The sequence below is a fragment of the Histomonas meleagridis genome (assembly GCF_020186115.1).
Source record: "Histomonas meleagridis strain 2922-C6/04-10x chromosome Unknown contig_20, whole genome shotgun sequence".
In the NCBI taxonomy this organism is placed as follows: domain Eukaryota; phylum Parabasalia; order Tritrichomonadida; family Dientamoebidae; genus Histomonas; species Histomonas meleagridis.
In genome coordinates this window covers 1846183-1874072 of record NW_027150805.1, presented here as the reverse complement: position 1 = coordinate 1874072, position 27890 = coordinate 1846183, and the positions used below count along the sequence as shown (strand labels likewise).

The window sequence follows — 27890 nt, the reverse complement described above, 5'->3', positions numbered from 1 at the left end:
TAACGTAAGATATATAAATGTGAAATGCGTGAAAAGCGCAGACTTAAATAATGTGCTGAGAGCGAAAAATGGAGAAAAGGATTTGCAGGCGTTGACTTGTATTCAGGATAGTAATTACCAACAAGAAACGCCTTACACTATAAGTAGTAACGTGAATACAGAAGTGTTGGAGCAGTTAAATAATTTTAATATTTGAAATGTTTAATTATGTTAGTAAATAGATATATTTGTTTTCTATTATGTATATGTTAAAAAATTTTTCTTATAAAATATTTTTCGGATTTATTGTTATATAAGAAATTGGCGAAAATTACCTCAAAAATATATCAATTAAAAAATATAGTTAATATTTTAACAAATTTGGTTGTTTACACTTTTTCTATTCCATTTTTTCGAAATGCCACGTGGTAACCATGATAACATTAGAACACGAGGCAAATTCAAAACACTAAGAACTACCACATGTTGACGGTATGCTTCTCGATAAAATATCGAAGATATTAAACATTCAAAAATGAATTTAATGTCATACTTAATCAATTAATTAACATTATGAATCACAATTAGTTACACAATATTGAGGTTATAATTAATGATAATTGTATTCTTATTTGACTTTAATACTATGGAAATAATAATGATTTAGTGACAGATAATATATGAAAAGCGCTTTTCATTATCAAACCTTATTGACTTATATGCTCAACGAGCCAATCTAATCCTTCACGTAATGCATCTTCGTTGTATACAGATGTAGCTTGGATTTTCCATGGGCGATCTTTAACTGTGTTGAGAAGTAACTTGCTCTCAATTTCATCCAGAGAAATTGTGTTTGGAAGATCTTGTTTGTTTGCAAAAATAAGCAATGGCAAATTCTCTGATTCTTTTTTCTCTAAAATATACCGAAAAAGATGTTCGCGTGCTTCATCAATTTGACCAGGATCATGGGAATCCACCACAAATATAATTCCGTTTGGATGTAAATATTGAATGTATCTGTGCCAAAGAGGTGGAATTTTGCATTCCCCTCCAATCTCCCAAATTTCTAAGTTAATGCCTTTGTGATTAATTGACTCATTATTAGACCCAATTGTTGGAATTGTTTTGATTACATCGCCGAGTGCAAGTTTATATAAAATTGATGTTTTTCCTGCATAAGGAAGTGATAACATTATAATCTTCGCTTTTTTATTCACAAACAAACAACTCAAGAACGAACCCATTATATGGTTTTGTACAAAAGGTTCCTAAACTTCCATCTGACCAAAATAAATTGCATATTTATTTTTAAATGTTGTGCAAAGTATTGAAATCTTTTTTCTCGACAAATTTTTCATATTTTTGTTTAAACACATCACAATAGCAGTTGGTTTGAGTATTATATGAGACATCATTTTTAGTGATAGTTGATAAATTATTAAATTTTTGAAATTAAATATTTTATTTATATTTTTCTGTATCTACAACACATGTAAATTTCAAATTGGTGAGCCGCCTTCAACAAATTGAGTTCTTAGATAACAATATTAAATAATACAAATAAATTTCATTAATATTAATTGCTAACATCAATTCCGTTTTGTTCAAAAATATAATTCATAAGCTCAATATGGTTGTGATGATAATAGATAAAATCAGATTGAATTGGGGGTATTTATTAAAAATATTTTGAAATTCAAATTCTTTTTTACTAAAAATAAATAATATTCCTACATATATCACTTGATACACATTCATATTAAAAGCATTCTTCATACGAACTTACGTCCTTTTACATACTTAAAACCAATAAATATTGATTATTCGTTCATATCGTTATTGTAAAATATTCAAAAAGTTTATTATTACAAAATGTGTGAAAGTGGAACAAAATTGGGTACATCACAGATAGAAAATTCTTTAGGAAGTAAAGGAGAGAGCTCTAAAGGTGAATCCATTTTTATGCAATTTTTAATTGAGCTTGAACAAATAATTTTTAATCTAAATGAAGAAAATTTTAATATATCAATTCACCAAGCGATGAATTTATTTGATCCTAATTTCACGTATTCATTTAATATTGCTATTTGTATATTATTATATTCAGCATTTTCTTCTTTAAGGAATGATTACGATTTATATTTTAAATTTTTAAAATCAATTCAATCGAAAGAAGAAGAATTAAATATTAACAATATTAAAATATTTGATATCTTTGGTAAATATATCTCTAAATTTGAAACACAAGAAGCATATTTTCTTATAGAAAGAATGATTATGGAAAATTTAATAAATAAAAATATTACATCAAATATTAAATCCAAATATTTTGCTCATTATAAAACAGAAAAAGAAAACAAACAACAAACCTTTACAGATCCATTTGAATATACTTTTTTCAAAAATTATGAAGAACTATCAAAGAATGATTGGGAACTTCATAAGCAATTAACTAAAGAAGGACATAATCCAAATGAAATTGTAAAAATAATTCGAAATGATGAAATAGAAAAGCTTCAAGAAATATCATCACAAAATGATTTTGATTTTAATCAAATAATTGAACCATCACTTTATGAAAGATATGATTTTATTAATCAAAGAAATGTTACATTAATTGATTATGCAGCATTTTTTTCTGCTATAAAATGTTTTAAATTTTTACTTATAAATGGTGCTAATGTAAATGATATTGGAAAATATGCTATTGCAGGTGGAAACTTAGAGATTATTCATTTATGTGAACAAAATCATGCATCATTTGACGATTTATTTGAAATCGCAATTAAATTTCATCGAAATGATATCTTTAAATACATTTATGATAAAGATTCTCAAGATGAAAACCAATCACAAGTAATGAATTATATGCATTTTTCAAATGAATTTGGAGATAAAAATTATAATAAAATAATTGATGTTTGTGTTAAAAGTGGAAATTATGAAATTTTTTCATTTATAGAAAAAGAAAATCAAATTGATAATTTTATTATAAATGAAACAGCAAAAATTGGGAATTTTTATCTTGTTAAACATTTGATTGAAAATAATCGAATCCCAAAAGATATTTTAGTGTTTTCTTCTTGTTCTGATAATATAGAACTAGTAAAATATATTCTTGAACAAAAAGATATTAATATTAATGAAAAAGATATTTTTTTATTACTTTTAAAATTTGTTTTATTAATTTGATGATTTAAAATTATATTTGGAATATAATATAAATATTTAATACAGCACTTATTAGAGCATCTGAAAATGGAAATAGTGAAATAGTAAAATTACTTCTGAAACAAGAGAAAATTGATCTCAATCTTAAAAACATTAATTTGTTTTAATTAAAATTTTTTCTGATGATTTTGGATTTTTAAATAATATTTGGGAATTATCTCTAATATTTGATATAGCACTAATAGCAGCTTCTAAAAACGATCATATTGAAGTTATTAAATTACTTATTGAACGAGGAGGATTTAATATTAATACTATAAATATTCAATTATTTTGTATTATTTTTATTTTTTTAGTTTGATGTTTTAAAAATACATTTGGAAATTGTTTAAATTCTTTAAAACAGCATTCAGCATTGCATCTGAAAATGGTTATATAGACATTGTTAAATTACTTATTGAACAAAATGGAATTTATATTAATAGTAAAAGTGTTTATTTCATAATATCAATATTTAAATAAATAATTTAATGATTTTAAAAAGCTTATGGAAAATATTCATAATGTTTAACACAAATCTTATATTTGCATTGGAAAATGATCACAAAGAAACCGCAAAATTACTTCTCGAGCAAAAAGATGTAGATGTTAATGTTAAAGGTATTTATTTATTCAAAATAAAGTTTATTTTAATATGTTGGTATTTCAAAATAGTATTTGGAAATTGTTAAAAACATTTCAATCTGCACTTATTTTAGCATCCTTGAAAGGATATCTTGATATAGTCAAATTTCTTCTTAAAAAAGGATCTATAAATGTTAATGAACATGATTTTTATTTGTAATATTCTATATTTATTATATTTATTTGATGTGTCAAAATGATATTTGGAAATTATTTAAATTATTTGAAACAGCAATTATTGGAGCATCTTTAAAAGGTCATATAGAAATAGTTAAATTACTTCTTGAACAAGAAGGAATTGATATTAATGCTAAAGATATTTATTTATTTTGTTTATTATTTATTTTAATAATTTTATATTTCGAAATAATATTTAGAAATTATTTAGATGATTTCAAACAGCACTTATGAAAGCATCTGCATATGGTCATACAGAAATAGTTAAATTACTTCTTGAACAAGAAGGAATTGATATTAATGCTAAAGATATTTATTTATTTTGTTTATTATTTATTTTAACAATTTTATATTTCAAAATAATATTTGGAAATTATTTATATTATTTAATACGACACTTATGTATGCATCTAAAAAAGGTTATACAGAAATAGTTAAATTACTTCTTGAACAAAAAGGAATTGATATTAATAATGTATCTGAAAATGGTCACTTAGAAACAAGTAAATTATTTCTTAAATCATAAGGAATTGAAATAGAAGATTCCAAGCGAATTTCGAATTCTTGAAAAAATTATGAAAGCTTTGGAAGCATCTAATTCATAAAGTCATCACAAGTGCTGTTACATGTAAAATTATGAAAAAAGTGTAATAAAGTAACTTTAAGAAATTTAGTTTATTTTATCAAAAAAGTTCTCGGCTGCCTAGAAATCAAATTATATATTGAACTATTTCTCAATGATCAAAAAAAACTCTTTATGTCTACCGATATATAGTTTCAACCATTATTTCAAGAATGATTTTATCTTGAACCAAAAAAGCCATTTGAAACAAATATACAAGTTTTTGTCTTCTTTCTTTTCATATATACACAACAATACAAAAGCAAAACATAACATATCGTCATTTCAGATGAAATAACTACAATTCCAAGTAAAGCTTTTAGTGAATAGAAATCATTGCTTACTGTTGTAATTGATAATTCAGTTACTTCTATTGGAAAAAGAGCATTTTATTCATGTATTAAACCTAAAATATTTCGTTTGGGGATGAGATAAAGTGTATTGAATTAACAAATTTAACAATTAAATATCCTCTTACAACAATTGGATATGGTGCATTTATGAGGTGTCTGGAATTGAAAGCTGTTTTTCTTGATGAGGGCGTTCAAACAATTTGACCTTAAATGATTATGAGTTGTCTTGAACTTCAAAATGTTACATTTTCAAGCACAGTTTCAACATATATTCAACTCCTTTTATTGGCTGTTTCCGACTTAAATTTATAAATGTTTCCAAGGATAATACCAATTATGCTGATTCTTATGGAATTTTATATGGTAGAGATGTTACAAATATGTTACTCAAGTGCACATGTATTCAATACATTTGAAATACCAGATTCACTAAAATGTATTTATTTTTATGGTAAAACTTCTCCAAGTTTTGGAGCTAATTGTTTTCGTGGTGTTTAAGCAAAGTCTGTTATGGTATACAAAACTTATCAAAACAACACTTTTGGAGATTTAAATATAACAAAAGAAACAATTACTGGATGCAATCCAATGGCAACACAAACTTTCACATCAACTGAAACAAATACATTTTCTTCATATAATACAAATACAATTTCTTTATCACATTCATTTGTTACTTCATATTTTTTATCATATACACAATCATTAAACATTTACACTTTATATACAAATTCATTTATTTTAACAGAAATTAATTCAACATTTACGTATATCCAAACATCAATTATATCTTATGATTATACTGCCACAATTTATCCTAATTATTTCACATCTTATACCGATTTTTATATACCTGGAAACGATCAAGCAAAAAGCGTCAATAAAACGGATGTTTACATCGGCGTTGGAGTTGCTGCAAGTGTAGTGTTACCATTGTTTTTTAATTACTATGTCATTAATTTGTATTAGAAAAAAAACAGCGAAAAGGTGAAGAAGAATCAAATTTTAAAGGAATTGAAACAAATAGCCAAGTGGATATTTAAAGAATGGTAATGAAGAAAATTTAGTTAAAAAATATATAATAATTTTGTTGTTCTAAAAAAACATAATTTTTTTTTTAATTTTTTTTTTTTTTTTTTTTTTGAATAAAACATCAAAATTATTTTATTAATCTCTTTAAATAAATATTGGAAAATATGATTAATCTCAATTAAGTTTCTTGTAAAAATATTAATAATAAGTTGCTTATAATATATCAAAGAAACTTCCCTATTAGGCAGTATCTTACTAACGAAATAACAAAAATGCTTCAAAAATTTTCTTAATGTGAATTTCAAATTTTCTTCATTTGAAAGCAAATTTCAACTAAAATCAAAAAGATATCTTTAGGTGTAAAAATAATTATTAATTCTAAAAACAAAATTTTATTACATGGTTGATACAGATTCCTTGTATTCTCTTTCTTTTAAGTCTTTTTGTTGGTTTAATCGCTCAAATCTCTTCTTCTCGAATCCATTTGATCTGTCAATTCCATCCCACCAAATTCCTGGTTTAATGCCAAATCTATTCGGAGGACCTTGAATTTGGTCAGTCCTTTTTGATAAAATTTCGTTCTTTTTTGCCATCATTACAGGATCATCCATAAAGAATTGATTTTTTGCTTTATCCTCGCTGATGGTTAATGTTGATTCTTCAAGTTTTCTCTGAAATTCTAGCCATTTTGCCTCACCTGTTTCTCCAAATTTTTTAATTTCTTCATTATCTTCTTCTTCGTTAACGATTTGATTTGGATCAAACTGTCTAGAAATAGATTCTCTTGTTTGTATTGCTGGTATCTGAATACCGATTTCATCATCATCTCCATCCCAACCTCCTAATTTTGCTTCACCGTAACCAACAATATTAGTAAATCCGCGAAATGCATTTATTTCTTCTTTTGAATAAGCAGAAACTACATCGTCATCAACAACCATCATGTTTGATTGCCGACTACGATGATGAGAATTGTGTTTTTTCGTGTATTTGTCAAGAGGGTTCATTAATTGAAACCGTTAATTCTAATCCAGCCACAAATTTCATGCAATCTGCTTTAATAGTTGACCTCGTCATTAAAGAAGCAGAAATTTCACCAAACTTGACTGGATTGAAATTCCCGCTTTGGTTGATTATTAGAGCAGATGGATCTCAACAACCTTTTTCAACACCTGAAGCAGATGATTTAAAACATCCTGTTTGGAATTACCCTGCAAGAATTTGTGTGTCACTTGGACATAATGACCTTCCAAAGGCTTATTTATATGTGACTTTATGCACATTTGGAGACGGAAGAATTGGAATTAAACCTTTAGGAAGAGCTAGAGTTTCTTTGAAATCTTTACCAATAGGTGACGCAAAGTCATTTTTCTTTCCCCTAATGATGCAGAATGATTTAAACAGAGAGGCATGCATTGTTAAATTTGCAGCAACGATTTCTTTTTTTTCACCACAAGGTGGGCAATTCAGAGTGTTTTCACAGAAACCAATTGACAGATATTTTCCAAAATAATTATTCCAAAATATGTGGTTTTGGATTATTTGATATTTGTAAATTTGATCTTATTAGTTCTTGCTTTTATAAATTATTCCTTAACATAAATATTGGAAAATTTGGAGCATTTGCTAACAATTGCTTAATCATCTTTTTGTTCTATCATTGCATCACATTGGAGCAAACGCCAAAATTTTTAGGTTAATCTTTAACTTCAAATAAAGAGTATTACTCAACATCATACATATTCCTTTCGTTTAAACCAAGTGCACATCTGTTAGCTCCATTTAAAAATTACAAATCGAAAATATCAATCAAAAATTTATGTCTCAAAATGACACTTAATTATTCATCTTTTTTTGATTATTTTGTCAAAATCTTAACATGGCTTAGTTTATTTAAATTTTTAACACCATCAAACATAATACCATCTGATTTGAGTTTCAAAAATTAGTTCTAATTTGATTTAAATATTCGGTATTGATTTTGAAATGCTAATTTTGAAATTTAGAATTGAATAAAACACTTAGAAAATCAATGTTTATGAGCAAAATTAATTTATGAAGAACATATTGTTTTTTAATTTTTGGAGAACTTTTGACTTTGATTATGAATAGAATTTGTCATTTTCCATTTGAACTAAGTATTCAATTTGGGAAAATGTTTACAAAAAAATTGTATTTGAAATTCTGTAAATAACGTTTTTTTTCCTGAAAAATTAACGTCCTACAAAGTTTAATCCTTCCAAGCCAACAAAGGGTATCAAAGAATGAATTTTTATCCAATGAATATTAATTCTCAAATACCCGCGAATCAAACAATGAACTTCAATCCTCTAATGAATTCATTCAACCCACAAATGGCTATAAATCAAAGAATGAACATGAATGTTCATCCACGATTGAACCTTTTTCCGCCAATGCCTGTAAATCCTCGAGGAAACCCAAATCCACAAATGATGATGAATCCACAAATGAACTTTAACCCACAGATGATTATGAATCCTCCAATGAACATTAATCCTCAAATGCGTTTTAATCCACAAATGAGCATGTTTGGTGTGAATTCAATGCCGTATTTCCAATATTTTGAAGATTATTCCGACCAGGAACACGAGGACGATTCCTCAGATTATCAAGATCCTTACATCACAGATAATTTACATGAAGAAGAGGAGTCCGACCAGGATCCGCAAGTTAACTCCAATCAAACAGATGATGACTCTTCTCGGAATCTTCCATCGAACTTTTGCATCCCCTACCAAGGCCTTTCTGACATGTCTAACAAAAAGGCCCAAAACCCATGTAACGATTTCCAGCGGAAGATGATGCAGCCTGTTCTTGATATCATTGATTCCAAAGCTGACCTCACCAACAATTCCATGTTCAAGCTTAGCCTCAAGAACATTGACAAAGAGGAAGCTCCATTGCCCAACCGATCGAACCGGAAAAAGAAGGCGCTTGGTTCGAAAAGGTTTACCATCAACACGAATATTCGCCAACAGCTTTATCCGGACCAACTCTTAAATCTTCGGGATAATCGTTTGCCTTTTGAAGATGATTTAGAAGGGCTCAGTACTGATAACATACGAAGCGTTGTCCTGGTCTATGAGCAGCGTCTGATAGAAAACATCATTGACATCCGGCCATTGGGCGTCGGAGGTATCTTTGGTAAGTGTTACATTGTTCGCTTTAAGAAGTTCTACAACGATTTTCTTCGCACTAAGTGTCGGAAAGATAATGATAATTTCATGCATAAAGTGTTTGCGATGTTGGAGCTCACAAGAGAAGTGCCAGATTATTATTTGCTGTTGGGAATTATGTGGATATCCGAACATCATTTTAAGGTAAACGCAACAACGTTCAGAAGAGCTACAAATATTTGCGGTGGAAAAGCAAATTCTGCAATTTTCTCCGAGAAAGGAGTGTTCTTGTCTCGTGGATTCAATTGCGTGAGTAGAAAAGCACTTGTTAATTTGGTGGGGGATGACAAGTTGGAGGACGTGGATAACGTGAACGTGAGAATTCTGGTCGACCCAACAAAGAAGTTTGGTGTTAACACAGATATATCAGTTGTAAAATATTTTGTGAAGAAAAAAAACTCAAAATAAATTAATTGGTGTATAAGTAAAATAAATAATACATTATGTAATTAAATGAATGCTATTATCAAAATATTGCTGATAATTATCAATAATTATATTAAATAATTCCTTTTATGTTGTTTCAATAATTTGAACGTTTGTTTATTTTTTGATGGTTATGACAACAGACTTAGTGAAATATGTTTCAATGCACCTTGAAATTTTTTGGATAATCGCTTAAATCTACCAACTTTTTGAATGACAAATATTCAATACTTTATAAAAGCTTTTTGAATAAAGTAACAAAAGCAAGAAATAAAAACATTGGTATTATAATATATATAAAAATAAATATTTATAAGTCAGAACAATATAACAATAAGAATTCAATTTTTATTAATATAATTTAACTCTTTAATACATTATAGAAACATCTTGGTGCAGTATGATCTGTTGAATTGCATATGCTACACGCATATTTTTTTCGTTTTCGTTTCGCCCAGGTCTTTTAACATTTTGCCTTGGATGAGTGAAATGTGCACCTGGTAAGAGCAGATTGTCTGGAAGTAATATATCTGTGTCATTTTCAGATTCATTACCATGTTCTATAGCATGAAGATCATTTATGGTTTGATCCAGAATTCCTCTTATTCGATTCGATCTGTTTGCGTTACTAAAATACTTCTCAAACTTATTAATACATCCATTAAATGACCAGTCATTATTCAAAGCTTTTTCTTTTTTGAATGTTTGAATACTATTTGGTTGATCTGGTTGTTTATCAAAGCTTCTCCGCCATCTATTTGGAATATCGTTTAAAGTTATCAAAAAAAAATCATCCTTTAACATTCGTTCAAGCATCAAATGACGACATGGTAATCCAAACATTTGGTGGTTTTTGCAACAATTGTTTGAATAATTAATAGAAAGTATACCTATTTTTTGTAAATCAATATACACTGATAGAATTATTGTCTGTGCATAAGAATCAATTTTTTCCATGGCATTAAAATTAATTATTAACTGCTCATATAAGCTAATTTTCTTTTCGTTAATGGATGTTAGTAATAACCTTTCACCCCTAATATATAAAGCTCTAACAAGATTTGATAATGTTTGTAATTTGTGTTCTATTAAGTTTTTCAAAGAACCAAAGAAACCCTCAATTCTTATTTGTAGTTACGTTATCACAATATCCATAAGTAGAAATTATACTGGGAAGCCAGTGCTCCTTTTCTTGTATCAGTTTTTTGAGAAGCCTGGAGATTTTTGGTTTGGATGTTCCTGAATATGTTTTTCACATGCTTCCAAGAATTCTTCTTCAGTGATTTCAAGACAACGCATCTTTTGATATAAATCAAACATTTCATTTCCCACCTTCGACTGAATATTACGACCAATATGTACAGTACAAAATATAATCTTACAATTTGGAAATACTGTCTTTAAAGCTTGTATTTGCGTTTTGTTTCTGTCACAAATAAACAAACGTATTTCTCCAACTTTTTCTTCAACAATTGTAAAATAATCTACAAAAGAGAGTAGTGTTCTCGATGATATAATTGAAAATGAAAGAAGTTGACTTCTTGCATTTTCATCTTCAGATAAGATAACCAATAGTTACATTCCGAAAAAATTTGTGCAAAAAGTATCATCTATTATACCAATATTTTTTGAATAATCCGAATGAGTAATTGGATCGTGAAAAACGTAGCATGACTCCATCTTATTCTCCTTATTTACATTAATTAAATTAGACCAATTTTTCCAATTTTACATCTCATTGAATAAATTGCTCATTTCATTGTTTTTTAATTCTGCTATCTCTTTGCGCCGAGCAGAATATAGAACGTCTTTTGTACAAGTCAATCTTTCCTGCATCCTTAGTGTATAAGCAGAAACTCCCATTCTTGTAGCATATCTAATCCTCTCCTTTTGAGAAGTTGTTAAATGATTTCTAATGCGATGTTGTACAAGTGCTCCCATTGTGTGCGTGTGTACATTATCACATGAATGGAATGTAGCAATTTTAGTTTGTTGACAATAGCTGAATCTAACACAAGCTTTGCAATTATAAATTGTGGTTCTATGTTGACAACAAAAGATCTGTAGTGAGCGTGAATTTCCTGTTGAGAGAGAAACGAATCGACATATAAAATGATCTGAAACTTCTCGAACTCTTGCAATAAGTGAAGGAACATCCAGAAATAAGGCACCATCTATATCTTTAAAAGCTGAAAGAAGAGAGGGAGGAGTTTGATAATCGTCATAGTCGGACATTGATGGTATTAGTTCAAATATGCCTACTTAGTTTAATTTTATTCGAAAATCTTTTATATAGTATTGAATATTTGTCATTTAAAAAGTTGGTAGATTTAAGCGATTATCCAAATTTTTTATGAGCTTATAAAAATTTGATCATTACTCGGCTTGATATTTTATGAGAATAAAGATTACAAAATGTAAAACTAAATTTTAAAAAAAAGAGTAAAAGAGTTTTAACAATGAACAAATAAGATGTGAAAAAATGAGGAAAAAAAAAGAATGTCAAAACCTATGAAATGAATAAAAGAGAACCAAACAATGAATAAATGAGATGCAAATGACAAAATAAGATAAAAAAAGTTGATTGAAATTTATGAAATTATTGAACTAATTGAGAAATAAATTATCTTTTATTATCGGCCGATGGCAAAAAATGAATCAAAACCTTAACAAATCACGATTTTTGCTTTTATATCTTTTATAATTTTTAAATTCTTCTAAACGAAATTTTGAATTTTTAATTATAATATTATAATTATACTGAATTTTTTATAAATAGCTTTCATATAAAATTTCATATAAAAATTATTTATTATCTTCTCATTTTGCTTTCTTTTGAAATATTTAAAAACGAATTCAAGTACTAATTTACTTCGGGGAAACTTGTAATATTTAAATTCACATATCTGTTGAAAGAATAATAGTAAAATAACATTGGATGGGAAAAAAGAATACACATCTTAGCATAAGGATATTTTTCATAAACTGGAATTGTTGTTGTGCAAATCAAGAAAGTTAAACCAAGTAATAGCATATAACTCAAGATTTAAAAACACAAAAACTATTATAAGATACATACTAAAAATTTAAACAAATTAGACAAAAATACAAAAAAATGATCAAGAGATAAAATGAGATAGTAATGATTAAATGATAGTTTATTTTGTAATTTATACAAAATTTTTAATGTTGATTTTCCAGAGTCTATTGTATACACATCATACTTTGAAAGAATATATTTTGAAATACTATTCAATGTTAAATATTCCTCTTTCTTTTTAATCACTTTAATTATAATGTTCATAAAATTTATAGAATTTTGATGATACAAGATATAATAATAGTAAATTACATGCTATCATTCGAATAACAATCGTGACAGTGTTTGACTTCAATTATATCGAACCACTTTTGAAAAAAAAAGATTATTAAGGACAGTCCTTATAAAAAATTAGGAAATAATGTAGCAAATTAGGAAAAAGTTGCCGTTTATTTAGTCGAGCATGTCCTTTCTAAAAGTAATTTAACGATTTCATCGTGACCACTCCTATTTGCAGATGCATATGCTGTTTCGAAAAATTTAAATAATTTCCAAATATTATTTTGAAATATCAAATTATTAAAATAAATTTTATCTTTAGCATTAATATCAATTCCTTCTTGTTCAAGAAGTAATTGAACGATTTCTGTATGACCATTTTCAGATGCACAAATAAGTGCTGTTTTAAATAATTCAAATAATTTCCAAATATTATTTTGGAATATAAAATTATTAAAATAAATTCTAAATAATACAAATAAATATTTTTAGCATTAATATCAATTCCTTCTTGTTCAAGAAGTAATTGAACGATTTCTGTATGACTATTTGAAGATGCAATCATAAGTGCATTATTAAATAATATAAATAATTTCCAAATATTATTTTGGAATATAAAATTATTAAAATAAATATCAAATAAAACAAATAAATATTTTTAGCATTAATATCAATTCCTTCTTGTTCAAGAAGTAATTGAACGATTTCTGTATAACCTTTTACAGATGCACAAATAAGTGCTGTCCAAAATAATATAAATAATTTCCAAATATTATTTTGGAATATAAAATTATTAAAATAAATTCTAAATAAAACAAATAAATATTTTTAGCATTAATATCAATTCCTTCTTGTTCAAGAAGTAATTGAACGATTTCTGTATGACCATATCTAGATGCTAATATAAGTGCTGTTTGAAATAATTTAAATGATTTCCAAATATTATTTTGAAATATCAAATTATTAAAATAAATTTTATCTTTAGCATTAATATCAATTCCTTCTTGTTCAAGAAGTAATTGAACGATTTCTGTATGACCATTTTCAGATGCACAAATAAGTGCTGTTTTAAATAATTTAAATAATTTCCAAATATTATTTTGGAATATAAAATTATTAAAATAAATATCAAATAAAACAAATAAATACCTTTAGCATTAATATCAATTCCTTCTTGTTCAAGAAGTAATTTAACTATTTCTGTATGACCATTTTCAGATGCACAAATAAGTGCTGTTTTAAATAATTCAAATAATTTCCAAATATTATTTTGTAATATTAAATTATTAAAATAAATTCTAAATAATACAAATAAATATCTTTAGCATTAAAATCAATTCCTTCTTGCTTTAAAATGTATGTAAAAAGTTCAATATTTCCTGAAAATGAAGCAAAAACTAGAATATTTTCTGGAAGATGATTATTTTTAATGAAATATTTTACAAGAAAAATATTTCCAATTTTTGCTGCTTCGTTAATGATATTTTCATTAATTTTCATTCCTTCTTTTTCTAAATATGTAAAAATTTCATAATTAAAACATGAAACGCATTTTTTTCCTAATTTTTTTAAAATGTTAATATCTTCAATTTTATTTTCATAAATATATTTAAAAATTTCATTTCGATGAAACATAATTGCTGTTTCATATGCATCTTCAAATGATGAATGATTTTGTTCACATAAATGAATGATTTCTTCATTTCCGCCTGCAACTGCATATTTACCTGTGTATTCCACATTTGCACCATTCATAAGTAAATACTTAAAACATTTAATTGATCCAAAAAATGCTGCATAATCAATTAATGTAACATTTTTTTGATTAATAAATGAACATCTTTCATAAATTGATTTTGGAATTGTTTGAGTAAAATCAAAATTTGTTTGTGATGACATTTCTTGAAGTTTTTCGATTTCATCATCTCGAATTATTTTTGCAATTTTATTCGGATTATGTTCTTCTTCAATTAATTGCTTATGAAGTGCAAAATCATTCTTTGATAGTTCTTCATAAGCAATATTTTCTTGATCAAATGAATATTCATATTTATCTGGTTTATCTTGATTAATATGAACAAAAAATGGTTCACTTATATTTTGTATGATTTTTGATTCAAGTAAATTATGCTCAATCATGTAATTAAGTAAATGAAATGATTCTTGTGTGTTTTTTTTAAGTAGAAATTGAGAAAATAAATTTATTATTTTTGAGTTGATTTTATTATTTTCTTCATATTTTTCAATTTCTTGTAATAATCTCAAATATATATCAAAATTATTACTATTAATCAGAAGAGATGTATATATCATTCGGCATATAATGATATCATAAGATATTGGATATTCTTTACAAAATTTGCTGATAATAAAATTTGATGATTGAGCAAAATTATCTATATTCAAACCAAAGATTATGTTTTCGAGCTCTGCAAATGTTTCCCATTCATTTTGTGATTTCTGGTTTGTTGTTGCTGTTTGATTTTGATTCATTTAAAAAAATAAACTTTTGAAATTTCACTGCTTTACATTATCAAAAAGTTTATTAAATTTCTCACATAAAAACATGAATTTCTTGTTACAAAATTGATTTCGAACCATATGTGTTGGTTCTACATTATAACGAACCTCAATCTTGACACGTCCTGTGCATATTTTTTATTTTTCAAAAACATCCAGTCGTACCAATAGATCTTAAGCAGTGTATAAAGATTTCCAAAATTTTCACTTTTCACCATGAAATAACATATATATTAAAAAATTTGCTTTGTTGTTTAGACGACTGAGATTGTACCCCTCCTGCGACCAGTACGACGAGCTGCAACGAGACCAACCTTTTGACCTGGACGAGCGTTACGAGAGACTGTTGATGGCTTACCGATGTGTTGATGTGAACCACCACCGTATGGGTGATCGACTGGGTTCATTGCTGTACCACGGACAACTGGCCATGCCTTCCTCTTGGCTGCGTATTTGTGGGCAACTGTACCGGCCTTAAGGAGTGGCTTTTCGAGACGACCACCACCAGATACAACTCCAAGATATGCGCGGCAGTTGCTGGAAACAACGACTTTACGACCGGATGGAAGTTGGACACGTGTGTAACCATCATCATTGTGTGTGATGACACGGCATGAATCGCCTGAGCAACGGCCATAACGACCGCCATCTCCTGGATGATGTTCAACATTGCAAACTTCAGCACCCTCTGGGATTTGGCCGAGTGGGAGAATGTTACCGACATGAAGGGAGGCTGTGGAACCAACTTGGATTAATTGACCGGTGTGGATACCTTCTGGAGCGATAACAAGATGCCTTTCAAGACCTGCTTTACCAGACTTTTGGAAAACAAGTTGGGCAAGTGGTGCACCTCTTCCTGGATCGTGGATGATGTCTTTGACAACACCAACAATTTGAGCAGATCTTTGAGCAGCTGTTAATGGCATGAACTTGGCAGCGCCTTTCCTGTGGTGTGTGTGGGCACGGAAAACATTACCATTACCTTTACGTTGTGCACGGATGATATGACCCATTCCTAAAAGGCAGGACCAAACCGTCAAAACCGTTAGAAATGTTATATGAAAATAAAAATTTATCTGTTAATAAAAACATTTTATTTTTTCCAAGAAATAAAAACATTTAAATTCATTATTCTATAGATTTTTCAGAAGAAGAATCTGTATCAAATAATGGGTTAAATATTTTAGTATGACCATTTGGAAATTGAATTGATATTTCTCCATTCATATCGTGCATCTCCTTTTGGCCATTTGAAAATACATAAATTGTGGAATTATTTAAATTTGATATTTCAACAGTACCTGTTTCTTTGAACTTGTAACTTTTAACTCCATCTTCAAATTCTTTTTCGATATCTCCATTCGTATAGAAAATATAATTAACATTTCCACACCAGACTTTTCTTGTTCCATCTTTGTACTGTATTTCTGTTGTTCCATTTCGATACTTTCTAACAATTTGACCATTAGGCTTAATTTCTTCTGTTGTTGGTTGATTAAGTTTCAATTTGAAGTCAAGATGTTGTTTTTCAATAGGAAATATTATCTTTTGCTTTTTTGTATGATTATAAACATTTGGAATATTATCAACAATTGGAGTTATTTGGTATTTGATTGGTGATTTGCGTGGAATCTTTTTTTGTGATTTAGGGTTTTTTTCTTTCTTTAATTGGTGTACTTCATATTTAGTTTTATAATGCTTCTTTGAACTTTTGGCATTCTCATCATAAGTTTTGGTTACTTTCTTGGATTCAAGATCAGATGAAAGAAATGATTGAAGTGCTTGTATACGTAAGAGAAGTTCTTTCTTTTCTATTGCCCATTGAGCTTTCTCTTGTTCATATTCATCTTTGAGATGTTGGCAATTTGCACAAACTTTATTTGAATTTTCAATTACATTAACTTGTTTTTCTGTTTCTTTTTTCATTTTTGCGATTCTTGCTTTTTCTTTTTGTATCCAATCATATTCCATTTGAATATGCTTTTTGTGATATTCTATTAATTTTTTTTGTCGCATTATTTTATTATATAAATGTTTGAAATCTTCATACGAAATATCACTTGTATTAGAGGATTCTTCTTGTATTTCTTTATCTAAAACAAATGAATCAGGGAAATCATTTGCCAAAGTTGTATTTTCAAAAGAATGATCAAAAGAATCACTTGAATCTGATGAGCTATATTTTATCGCATTTTCGATTTTTTGCATGAGGTTTGGTTCTTTAAAATTAAAAATTTGGTTTTCTTCCTCTTCTTCCATTCTTGTTAGCTTGTACGTTAAATAAAACGGTTATAATAAACGGTTTTGTTTCAGCAAAGAATTTTTTCATCCTTAAAATTTATCATCAATACTTCAATATCAAGTTTATTTAAGCTTACTCCTTATGTTTATGTTCGGCAAAAAATTTATTTGAGTTTTTAAATTGCAATGTTTTCAAACTTTAATTAATATCTCATTTTACAGTTTTTAAAATCTTATCGAAGAACACTAACATCAACAAAATTATTTTACTTGTACACTGAGAATTTATTTCATTATTTGCGTTTTTTGTTAAATGAAGGACGTTTGTTCTTCTTTCCTCCCTTTGGTTTGTTTTTATTATTAGCCATTTTCTCAAGCTTTTGGGCCCTTTCAAGCTTCTTTTCATACTTCTTTTGTTTCATCTTCTTTTCTTTCTTGATGCTCTTACGAATTTGTGCTGCATTTGGATCAACCTTTCCTCCTTCAGCTGCTATCTTAGCTTTGTTCCATGCTGCAGCCTCAGGGTCAGCAGCTTCTAGTTTTTCACGCTTTGTGGCTTCTCTTAATTTTTGATATTTATTTTTGCCTTTCTTCATAGAAGTACTGACTTGAACCGGGAGATCAAGTTTAGAAAATTGATATTGTGGCTTAGATGATTCTTTTGTAGTTTCCGTTTCACTTTCTGAATATCCGGACTGTTCTTCTTGTTGATTATTGTTTTCTTCCTCAGGTTCTATTGGTATATCAGCAGCATCCAATGTAACTGTTTTAATTTTGCGCTCCTTTGGCTTCTTTTCTTTGATTTGTTTCTTTTTATTAGATTTTGTTTGCTGAGATGATTCTTTTGTTTTTTCACTTGATAAGTTTTTAATTAAATTTTCATCTACATATTGACTAAAAGAAAGAAAATATTGAAGATCAGAATCCATCAAATCTGTGGTCGCTTGGGATATTAACGGTCGTTTCATACACTTTTAGATAAGTTATTGAAATTTGTTTCTCTTTAAAGATACCAAAAAATGAGACAAACATTGGAATATTTGTTTCAAATTCACAAAAAAAAATAAATGAAAGAATGTATAGTTTTATATAAATTAAAAAAAAAAATAGTGATTGACCTAATCGTAAAAAAATCAATTTTGATGCAAGCAAAGCATTTAAATTGATTATTTTCGGTGAAGTAATTGTTTGGAAATTTATGGCTCTGCTTCTTGTTCATCATGTTGATCATCAATTATAAGTCTTTCTTGTGATTCTGTTTGAGATCTTTCCCTATGTCCTGTTAACAAAAAACGCATCTTGAATAGGTCAATATTCCAAAAAAAGTTTCCAAATGATACAGAAATTAAAGTTAATACATAAGGTAATATGTGGTGAAGAATAAAAAGGAACATTATCATACACACCAAAGTTTTATCTGTGAGGGGAAAATGAATGAAGGTGGAGGGTATATTGAAAAGTGAATAAATGAAAAGAGAAAATGGGATAAAAAGCAAAAATGGGAAATGGTGGGTTGCTCCTTCAAAGTGCATAACCAATAAAAACACTGGAATAAAACAAATTAAATTGTATATTAAAAATATCAGAAAAGACGTTGTTCCCAATATTCTTTCAATACTGCGCATAGAATACGTCAAAACAAAAATAAGAAATCCCTGAAATTTAGATGGCCAACAGAAAAATGTTTGAAGTATATCAAGTATTAAAATTTGAGTGTTTGGGTCTTGCGCTGAAGCTAAAACAATTGTCATAAATTCTGAAAACAAAATTATTTTACTTAATATTGATGGAAAGGATGTTTCGCCCTCGAACATTTCCCATTTTTCTCAAACAAACATAGTGAAAATATAGACGAGCAATAAAGAAATGAATAAGCATCTTGATTTTGCTTTTTTCGAAATTAAACAAATAGCCACTTAGTTCTAATTATTCATTTTTAGTATATGTTAAAAAATATACATGGGTATTAAATATATTTTTTGATTTAAATTATAACATGAATTTCAAAATTTAAAATAAATACAAGTGAGAATAAATAAAAACATTGATCAAAACAAATTTCCATGTTTGCTGATGTTTTACATGTTTTCTTCTTTGTGGGGCACCTCATTTTTAAAGTGGTGGAAAATTGGTTAGATCAAAAGGCTCTTGCTGCGTTGAATAAACAACATAAGTTCGAAATTGATGACGTTGACATTGATGTAGAAGTTAATGATGAAGAACCAATCCCTAAATATGATCCTTCAAGAATTCACATCCAACTTCCTGGAACAACTAAATTTGCTTCATTAGAATACGTTACGCCAAAAGAAATACCAGAAGGAGGTGAATCACTTGGGTCAGCAGCTGAACCACAATTCATATATCCAAAAGAGAAATTTGATATCTTTGAGCATTTTAATATTTCTTGGATTCCCGTTCCTGAACTAGAATGAGTGCTTTTGACTTATGTCATATATTTCAAATATCATTTCTCTTTTTCACCATTTAATTTTTTTCAAAAATTGTTTTTTTCGTTTGTTAACCATTTGTAAAGAAATCATTTCCATTAATTAATTGTTTTCTCTTTAAAAGTTGAACAATTGTAGTTGTAGAATGTAAACAATATTTATTCAAACAAATAAGGAAAAGATAACAAAGCCTTCGCATTCGAGTTCCCAAGAAGCGATGAAATTTCAATTACCATTTTCAGGTCAAATTTATCATTTGACTTAATTGCTCCATTCAAATCAATCATCCATCGTGAGCTTGATATAAAAGGTTTTAGCGTCTCAATAGCCTCGGTTACATTGACTCTTCCAATTTCACCTGTGCGCAAACCTTCAGCTTTCCATATTGCTGATGGCAGATTTCCTTCATCAGTTAATCTTTCCAAAATTTTCCATGCTTTTGCTTTGTCACCATAAGTAAGACCTAAAATTACTGATATTGCATCCGAATATTCAGGTCCAGAAAGTCTTCTTTTCCACCAATAATATGATGAAATTGTTGCAAGATGCATCAAAAGATCAAGTGATTCAGTTGCATTGGAAGTTTCGAGGGATAAGCGGAACATGGACCAAATTGCTCCTTGAGAAGCTGCAATTTTGGTATAATTTTTATTTCCAAATGGATGGAATGAAAGAGCTTCATTACATGACCACATACCCTTTTTAGATCCTTCAATTAGGTTGTTATAGGAAGATGTTAAGTTTTTCTCAAAGTAACCAAATCCAATCATTTCGAATAGACCAATTGCACAATATGCTGGCTCATAACCTCTATCCAAAAGAGAAAATAGCTTGGCTGGGAAAGTTTCGTTAATTGTATAATTTTGAAACATTTCAATGATTTCATTAAATTCATCTTCTTGATGTTTTAAATAACTATTTTGGAAACAAGACCACCCTTTACATGCAAATTTATGAAATGTGTCATTAGCATTTGGTGTTGTAGCCCATTGCATTGGAATAAATCTGCATTGCAATATGAAAACTGAAAGCATTATGATTTCAATGGTTTATTTTTCTTAAACAGCCAAAGGCAAAGGCAAAAGTGACACCAACAAATGGCTAATCCATCAATTCTTTATATAACAATTGATCTTTCAGACGTAGCACTTACAGATGACGGGAAACTCCCTCACTTGGCTCAACTTGATTTTGCTCATGAAATTCTATACAGCATGAATAAAACAAGTTTATGGCAATGCGGGAAAATACGCTTCTACCTTGAAGCCAAAGAAGTAATTATAGAAGTTTCACCTCTTTTTAGTGTTTCTTCTTCATTAAAAGATTTTCGTCATTCATTAAAGCAATTATTTAGAGGTGAAGGTGTAAAATCAGGCAGAACAAATCTGTTAACTATAAAAAATTCGATGACAGGAATTCCCAAATGTCGTTTCACAGTATCTCCACATGCAAATAAAGTTATTGATCCAAATACTATTGCAAATGAATCTGTTCTTCTCTGTCTTTCACTCAACGATAGTCGTGGACAGTATACGCACGCATGTTTTTCGAAATATCCATTGAATCCATTAAATCAATGTATGGCGGTTGTTGGTGCTTTTGAGAAATATCATCAAATCGAATAGAGGTCCACATAATATAGTTAATATTAAAGTATAAATATCTTTTTTTTTCAAAGCATTTTTTAACGTACTCAAGGCGGTTTTGGTCGGCCTTTTACTGATGTCGAAGCCATTACCAGAAACACTAAGGAAAATCCAAGAGCGTAAGCAAAAAGAATCTGCTGAATACACTAAGAAGCGTGATGCTCTTGCACAAGAAGCAAAAGAACGCGCTGAACGTATCTTAGCACGATCAAAGCAATATGCTCAAGAACTTCTTGCTAATGAAAAGGCTATCATAGAAGCCAAAAATAAAGCTGCTGCAGATGGCGCTTTCTATGTTCCAGCTGAAGCAAAGGTTGCTCTTGTAATTCGTATCCGTGGTCTTAATGGAATTGCACCACAAACAAGAAAGATCCTCCAACTTTTCCGTCTTCGTCAAAGACTCAATGCTGTCTTTGTTCGTCTTAACAAGGCATCAATTGAAATGCTTAAACGCGTTGAACCATATGTTGCTTATGGTTATCCATCACCAGAAGTTGTTCGTAAGTTAATCTTCGAACGTGGATTTGCGTCAGTCAATGGCCAACGTCTTCCACTTACAACAAATGAAATTGTATATGCTACATTAGGCAAGTTTGGTATTGAATCAGTAGAAGATGTCGCACATGAAATCTATACCTGTGGACCCAACTTTACAGTTGCTAATAGGTTCCTTTGGCCATTCCAACTTAACACACCAAAAGGTGGATTCCGTCAGCCAAGACGCCACTACGTCGAAGGGGGAGACTTTGGAAACCGCGAAAACTTAATTGACGCCCTCGTCCTTAGAATGATCTAAATAATAACAAATAATTTTTTAATTTTATTTTTTCATCGTTGTTTTCGTCACAATTTTATCTGAAAAGAACAGAAAAGTCAAATCAACACAAGAATTCGCGAGAAAAAGATAACTTTATGATGAAAAAGGTCAACAAAAGAGGAAATTCACCGTTGATATAAAGCTTAGAAATAGAAAAATTTTCTTTTTAAAAAGTGTAAATTAAATCAGATGGAAAATTTATTTGAAGTTGGTGATTCCACCAGATGAGCTGCCCTTGCACTTGCAAGAAACAACAATGGAGCAGATTAAGAGGATAAATTCGAGAACAATTAAAACGATAACTGCGATCTTCAAGCTGTCAAAGTTTTCATTAACTGTATCCTTAATTTTGTTGTAGCATGTTTCGTTCTCGCTGCCAGTGTAGTTAACATATCCACATTGATAAGTGTGGTTTTGTTTATTGTATGATCTGAATCCACAGCATTTGAAGCTGGCTTCAAAGATTTGTGTTGCATTGAGGAATCCTTCTTGACCCCAGTTTTCTTCAATTTGGTTGAAGATTGTATCTGGATATAAGTAAGCTAAAACAACAGCAACAACTTCGAGGATGATAACGATAAGTACGAGAACGAGATATGTGATTGTCCAGCATTTGTGTTTGTGGCAGCACCAGAAGAGGAAACCAATAATTGATGAAACAACAGCGAAAGCAGCAACGACGAGGATGAAGATGAATGGAATGTTTGATTTGATGAGATCAACCCAAAGAGAGATATCTGCATTCCTGTAGATGATGACAGCAGCGATAACGACTGCAATTAAAATTGCAAGGTTTGCAATGACTATGAGGAAGGTTGCAAAGTTTTTGCAGCAAGCCATAAATTAAATGAACTGAACACTTTGTTTCAATTTTCAGTTCAAAAAGCAGCTTGGTGGCTTTAGCGGTTTAAAGTCAATCAAATCCGTTCAATTCAAATAACGCAATCACCGGAACTCAAATTTCAAAAGGTGATGTTTTTGAGGGGCATATTGGCCTGTAGGTTTTGACTTACACAATTCATTATGAAATTTTGAATGCTCTATAAAAAGTAGTTCCAAAAATCACGACACAAACGGTTTTTATTCCAATTATCGGCTGATCGCGATCGATTTTCAATTTAACACAAAAATTAGTGGATTGTTAGAGCAAGGAATTGACGCAGAGATAAAGAAAAATTTTGGGATGACCAATATTTTTGTCCATTAACTTTTTCCATTTTATTTATTTTCAATTTCTGTTAAATGATCAATCTTTACAAAATGATAAATTTTTTATAACTTTGTATCTCTTTAAGTTTAATGTTGTAACTATTTTTTATTATCAGTTAGTCGAAATGGTTTCTTTTGAAAATCCAATTAAACTTTTATTTTGATATGAATATGTAACTTTTATAATCACAACTAAAATAATAAAAAAACAGAAGTCCTTTTGAGCTGTATGTAATTTGGAATTAATAAAACATCCAATGAGTGAATTTTTCTCCTTTTTTTTTTGAAATGACCGTTTATAATTATGTTCAACATTAGATGTGAAATAAACCTTGCTGATAATCCAGGTATTTCTTGCGTTAGAATGAATCCTTGGGATGCCTCACTTGTTGGTATTAGTACATGGGCAGGCACAAATGAAATTTTCGAGACACAAAATGGAACATCAAAATATAAAACTATTTTGAACTGTCCACAACTTTGCTTTGAGTGGATAAGCTCAGAACTATACGCAAGTGGCGGAAGTGATGGCGTAATCACAATTAATGGAAATATTCTTGGAAATCATTCTGCACCAATTTCATGCTTTTCATTCGTTCCAAATTCCAAAATGCTGGCAAGTGGGTCGTGGGATGGGAAAGTTAAGTTATGGGATCCATTTTCACAAGTTTGCATTTATGAATATTCAACAAATTTCAAAATAATGTGTATGGCATATGCACCACCAACTCAAATTATATGTGGGTGTAATGACAAAAACCTTTTATTTATTGATACTCAAAACACCGGAAATGTTGAAAATAGAGAAACACAATTTCATTACCAAACTAGAAGTATAGCAGCTTCTGAGAATATGTTTGCCATTGGCGTTTATGAAGGTAGAATAATGGTTAGAGAACGTAAACAGAATGGTCACACGTTTGGTTTCCACGTACATACCAAGACGGAAAATGATACGAAAGTTGTGTTTCCGGTGAATTCACTTGCGTTCCAACCTGGAACAGGGCACCTTGCTACAGGCGGATCAGATGGAGTTGTTTCGATATGGGATTTGTCGCGTAAAGTAAAGGTGGTATCACTTGGAGATGAAGAGGGGAGGCCATTTAATACGTCTGTTGCTTCTTTATCTTTTTCAAGTGATGGTAATGTTCTTGCTGTTGCAGTGAGCTATTGCTTTGAATATGGCGACATCGAACATGCGCCTGATATGCTTGTAATATATTCATCTGTTTAATAAAAATATAGTGATAATTTTTTACTTTCTTTATATATAAAATTTGTGTATAAGTAAGACGAAAGTTTATGCGCCGATAGAAAACTGACAGAATGGTGGATCCTGTTACAAACGCTGTGAACTCATGTGATAATTGGTATTCTTGCGAAGCAAACCTCATTCAGAACAGTTATATGTTAAAGTTATCTATATACAAAGATCGTAATAATGATTCAATTAATTACTTTTCAATATCACAAAACAACATAACTTTTGCATTTATTCCATTGAACAATAATGTTGAAGCAAAGTTTAATTTTCAACATTTACATATGACATTCAAAGAATTTGGAGATATCAAAGTAGTATTTAATTTCACAAATCTACAGCAATTAGAACAAATGGTTTCATACCTATCAGATTTTATTCAAAATGGGAAGGTTACAAGTGACCAGTTATATTCGATTAATTCTGCTTATTTATATTCAATTTCATGTCCAAATCACTTAATTGAAAGTATTTCTCGAGAAAACTTCATGGCAGCTACCCCAGGACGTGCCTTTGCCACCCCAATTCTTACTAGTAAGACACATTACGATTTATGGGAGAAACAAGTTCTTCTTAATAACGCTTCATATGTCACCAAACCACGAATCCTCCGCGTTGCTTTTCTTACCTGGAATGTTGCTAGTGTTAAACCTCATCCCATTGTCATTGAAGAGATATCTCATGCATTTCAAATTGGGGATTCACCAACAGATATCATTTTCATTGCACTTGAAGAAATCGACATGGGTGTTGTATCTGTTGTTAAAGGATCTTCTAAAGTCAAAGATTTATGGAGTAAAATTATTAGCATCACACTCTCGAAAACTGGAGGTTATCACCTAAAATCGGAACTTTCTTTAGGTGGTGTTTACACTGCATTAATTATGCGCAATGGTTTAAGTCCTGAGCCTGTTTGCGGTGATGTTAAAACTATCAGATTAGGAGCACATGGACTTGCTGCCAATAAAGGAGCCATTATGTACCCTTTCACTATTGGAGGTACTAGGTTCACTTTCATGGGTTGTCATCTCTCTCCTCATCAAGAGAATTGGCAATCTCGAGATCAACAATTAAGAAATCTCTTGAAACTTGCCGATAAGAACTTTGATTTCTTGGCAATAATTGGAGATCTTAACTACCGAATAGAAATGACATATGAAGAATGTATATCCTTCATTAGCCAGAAGGATGCTGACACTCTTTACTTGAGGGATCAGCTTCAAATTTCAAGGAATAACGATCCGATTTTGAGAAGATTCAAGGAGCCGAAAATAACGTTCTTCCCAACGTTTAAATTTGATAAGGAATCCGACGTTTATGACACGTCACCAAAACACAGAGTGCCTTCATACACTGATAGGGTGTTACTAGTCAGAGGAAGAAAGAGGCTTTCAATCGGTACTTCAGCTTCGCCAATTTTAGATCAAAAACCTGACATTCAATTAAATTTCCCTTCAATGCCAAAATGTGTAACATACAAATCAGGCGTTTGTAAGTTTAGTGATCATAGATCAGTGCTTTGTGGATATAAGTTCATAATTCCAGATATTGATGTTCAAAAATTAATGGATCTAAAGGAAGCTATCAAGAATAGGATTTCAGAACTTCAAAAACAGCTCATCCCAACATGTACTGTTAGTAACCAAAATATAATTTTGGATTCAAATCCAAAATCTTTCAAACTTATCAATACGTCAAAAGCTTGGGCCCAATGGCAAATTAACTACGACAAAGAAACTGTTAAAGTTTTACCAGATAATGGCGTCTTGCTTCCAAACATGGAAATTGAAATTAATGTTGCAATGATTAATGTTGACCAAGGAAAGTTGGAAATTGAAATCGCCAGAGGAAACAAGATTGAAATTAAGTTAGCAAGAGGTGGTATATTAATTGGTACATCTGGATCAAATGTAATGAATCAAAACAAAAATCTCGAACAATGGATGTTCGGATAAATCTTAATAAATACATATACTCATGCATGTGTTTTAAGGAATTCCTTAAAAGTTCACTGAAATTGTAAGTATTTGAATTTTTGCGATATCTGTAAATTGCTATAAAAATGCACAAAAGTAAATATTTTATTTTTTTATCAAAATGTAATTATTAAAATATCATTAGTTCAAAATACTCTACTACACAATTCATACACAAAATCGTTGAATAAAAGTTTATTTCAAGTTTTTTCATTGATGTAAAGTAAATAAGGCGAGATATATACTAACTTATTAAAATTTAACTCTTCTTAATGATGTAACAAGAATATTGTGTTGATAAAGTAAAAATTAGTTTGTATATAATGAGAGTGTACATATAAGATGTAAAATCAAGTATTGTACTGAAGAAAATAGTCGTTTAAATTGATATTTAAATTTGTTTCATTTAGGAGAAATACTAAAATCTTTTCTTTGCTTGTAATCGATTATGTTAAAGCATGAAGAAATCAGAGTAAACACGAAATATTTTGGTGGAAAATAATTTTCTTATGAAAAAATATATTATAAATCAGAAACGAATATTAAAATAAATGTTCACATTTAAACAATCCAAAAAATTTTTTTATGAGTAATTTGTTGATGAAAACATAATAAATGAACAAATGTTGAAAAAATTTAAAAGTGTTTAAACTTCCTTAATAAATACCAAAAGTCAAAAGTTTTTAACATAATTTTTCTAATCAATTTTTTTATCATTCATAAGCTATGCATATTAATTAGTAATTTTTCCAATGATTTCATTTTTTTTCTTTACATGATGATCATTATGTTTGTTTCTTAATATGATTA

The 27890-nt window shown here is 29.2% G+C and overlaps 12 protein-coding genes across 12 annotated transcripts; 5 read left to right on the top strand and 7 right to left on the bottom strand.

Annotated features, from left to right (window-relative positions):
* Positions 1-686: 686 nt before the first annotated feature.
* On the bottom strand, positions 687-1172 carry GO595_003124 (putative ADP-ribosylation factor; the record flags this gene model as incomplete). Its single annotated transcript, XM_067916110.1, has 1 exon — positions 687-1172. One exon carries the CDS (start codon positions 1170-1172, stop codon positions 687-689), a length of 486 nt encoding a protein of 161 aa, XP_067776925.1.
* Positions 1173-6413: 5241 nt separating this feature from the next.
* GO595_003123 (BUD13-like) lies at positions 6414-6962 on the bottom strand (the record flags this gene model as incomplete). The annotated part of the gene is made up of 1 exon (XM_067916109.1): positions 6414-6962. The coding sequence occupies one exon, from the start codon at positions 6960-6962 to the stop codon at positions 6414-6416; it is 549 nt and encodes a 182-aa protein (XP_067776924.1).
* Positions 6963-8297: 1335 nt separating this feature from the next.
* On the top strand, positions 8298-9623 carry GO595_003122 (tryptophan-rich antigen; the record flags this gene model as incomplete). Its single annotated transcript, XM_067916108.1, has 1 exon — positions 8298-9623. One exon carries the CDS (start codon positions 8298-8300, stop codon positions 9621-9623), a length of 1326 nt encoding a protein of 441 aa, XP_067776923.1.
* A 6111-nt stretch (positions 9624-15734) lies between these two features.
* Positions 15735-16493, bottom strand: GO595_003121 (60S ribosomal protein L8; the record flags this gene model as incomplete). Its single annotated transcript, XM_067916107.1, has 1 exon — positions 15735-16493. The coding sequence occupies one exon, from the start codon at positions 16491-16493 to the stop codon at positions 15735-15737; it is 759 nt and encodes a 252-aa protein (XP_067776922.1).
* Positions 16494-16608: 115 nt separating this feature from the next.
* On the bottom strand, positions 16609-17406 carry GO595_003120 (T-complex protein 10; the record flags this gene model as incomplete). Its single annotated transcript, XM_067916106.1, has 1 exon — positions 16609-17406. The coding sequence occupies one exon, from the start codon at positions 17404-17406 to the stop codon at positions 16609-16611; it is 798 nt and encodes a 265-aa protein (XP_067776921.1).
* A 608-nt stretch (positions 17407-18014) lies between these two features.
* Positions 18015-18689, bottom strand: GO595_003119 (uncharacterized protein; the record flags this gene model as incomplete). Its single annotated transcript, XM_067916105.1, has 1 exon — positions 18015-18689. The coding sequence occupies one exon, from the start codon at positions 18687-18689 to the stop codon at positions 18015-18017; it is 675 nt and encodes a 224-aa protein (XP_067776920.1).
* A 1095-nt stretch (positions 18690-19784) lies between these two features.
* Positions 19785-20156, top strand: GO595_003118 (uncharacterized protein; the record flags this gene model as incomplete). Its single annotated transcript, XM_067916104.1, has 1 exon — positions 19785-20156. The coding sequence occupies one exon, from the start codon at positions 19785-19787 to the stop codon at positions 20154-20156; it is 372 nt and encodes a 123-aa protein (XP_067776919.1).
* A 173-nt stretch (positions 20157-20329) lies between these two features.
* GO595_003117 (uncharacterized protein) lies at positions 20330-21205 on the bottom strand (the record flags this gene model as incomplete). The annotated part of the gene is made up of 1 exon (XM_067916103.1): positions 20330-21205. One exon carries the CDS (start codon positions 21203-21205, stop codon positions 20330-20332), a length of 876 nt encoding a protein of 291 aa, XP_067776918.1.
* Positions 21206-21893: 688 nt separating this feature from the next.
* Positions 21894-22613, top strand: GO595_003116 (60S ribosomal protein L7-2; the record flags this gene model as incomplete). Its single annotated transcript, XM_067916102.1, has 1 exon — positions 21894-22613. One exon carries the CDS (start codon positions 21894-21896, stop codon positions 22611-22613), a length of 720 nt encoding a protein of 239 aa, XP_067776917.1.
* A 219-nt stretch (positions 22614-22832) lies between these two features.
* GO595_003115 (Tetraspanin family protein) lies at positions 22833-23474 on the bottom strand (the record flags this gene model as incomplete). Its single annotated transcript, XM_067916100.1, has 1 exon — positions 22833-23474. The coding sequence occupies one exon, from the start codon at positions 23472-23474 to the stop codon at positions 22833-22835; it is 642 nt and encodes a 213-aa protein (XP_067776916.1).
* Positions 23475-24147: 673 nt separating this feature from the next.
* GO595_003114 (mitotic checkpoint protein BUB3) lies at positions 24148-25077 on the top strand (the record flags this gene model as incomplete). The annotated part of the gene is made up of 1 exon (XM_067916099.1): positions 24148-25077. One exon carries the CDS (start codon positions 24148-24150, stop codon positions 25075-25077), a length of 930 nt encoding a protein of 309 aa, XP_067776915.1.
* A 515-nt stretch (positions 25078-25592) lies between these two features.
* GO595_003113 (Endonuclease/Exonuclease/phosphatase family protein) lies at positions 25593-27059 on the top strand (the record flags this gene model as incomplete). The annotated part of the gene is made up of 1 exon (XM_067916098.1): positions 25593-27059. One exon carries the CDS (start codon positions 25593-25595, stop codon positions 27057-27059), a length of 1467 nt encoding a protein of 488 aa, XP_067776914.1.
* Between the last annotated feature and the right edge of the window lie 831 nt (positions 27060-27890).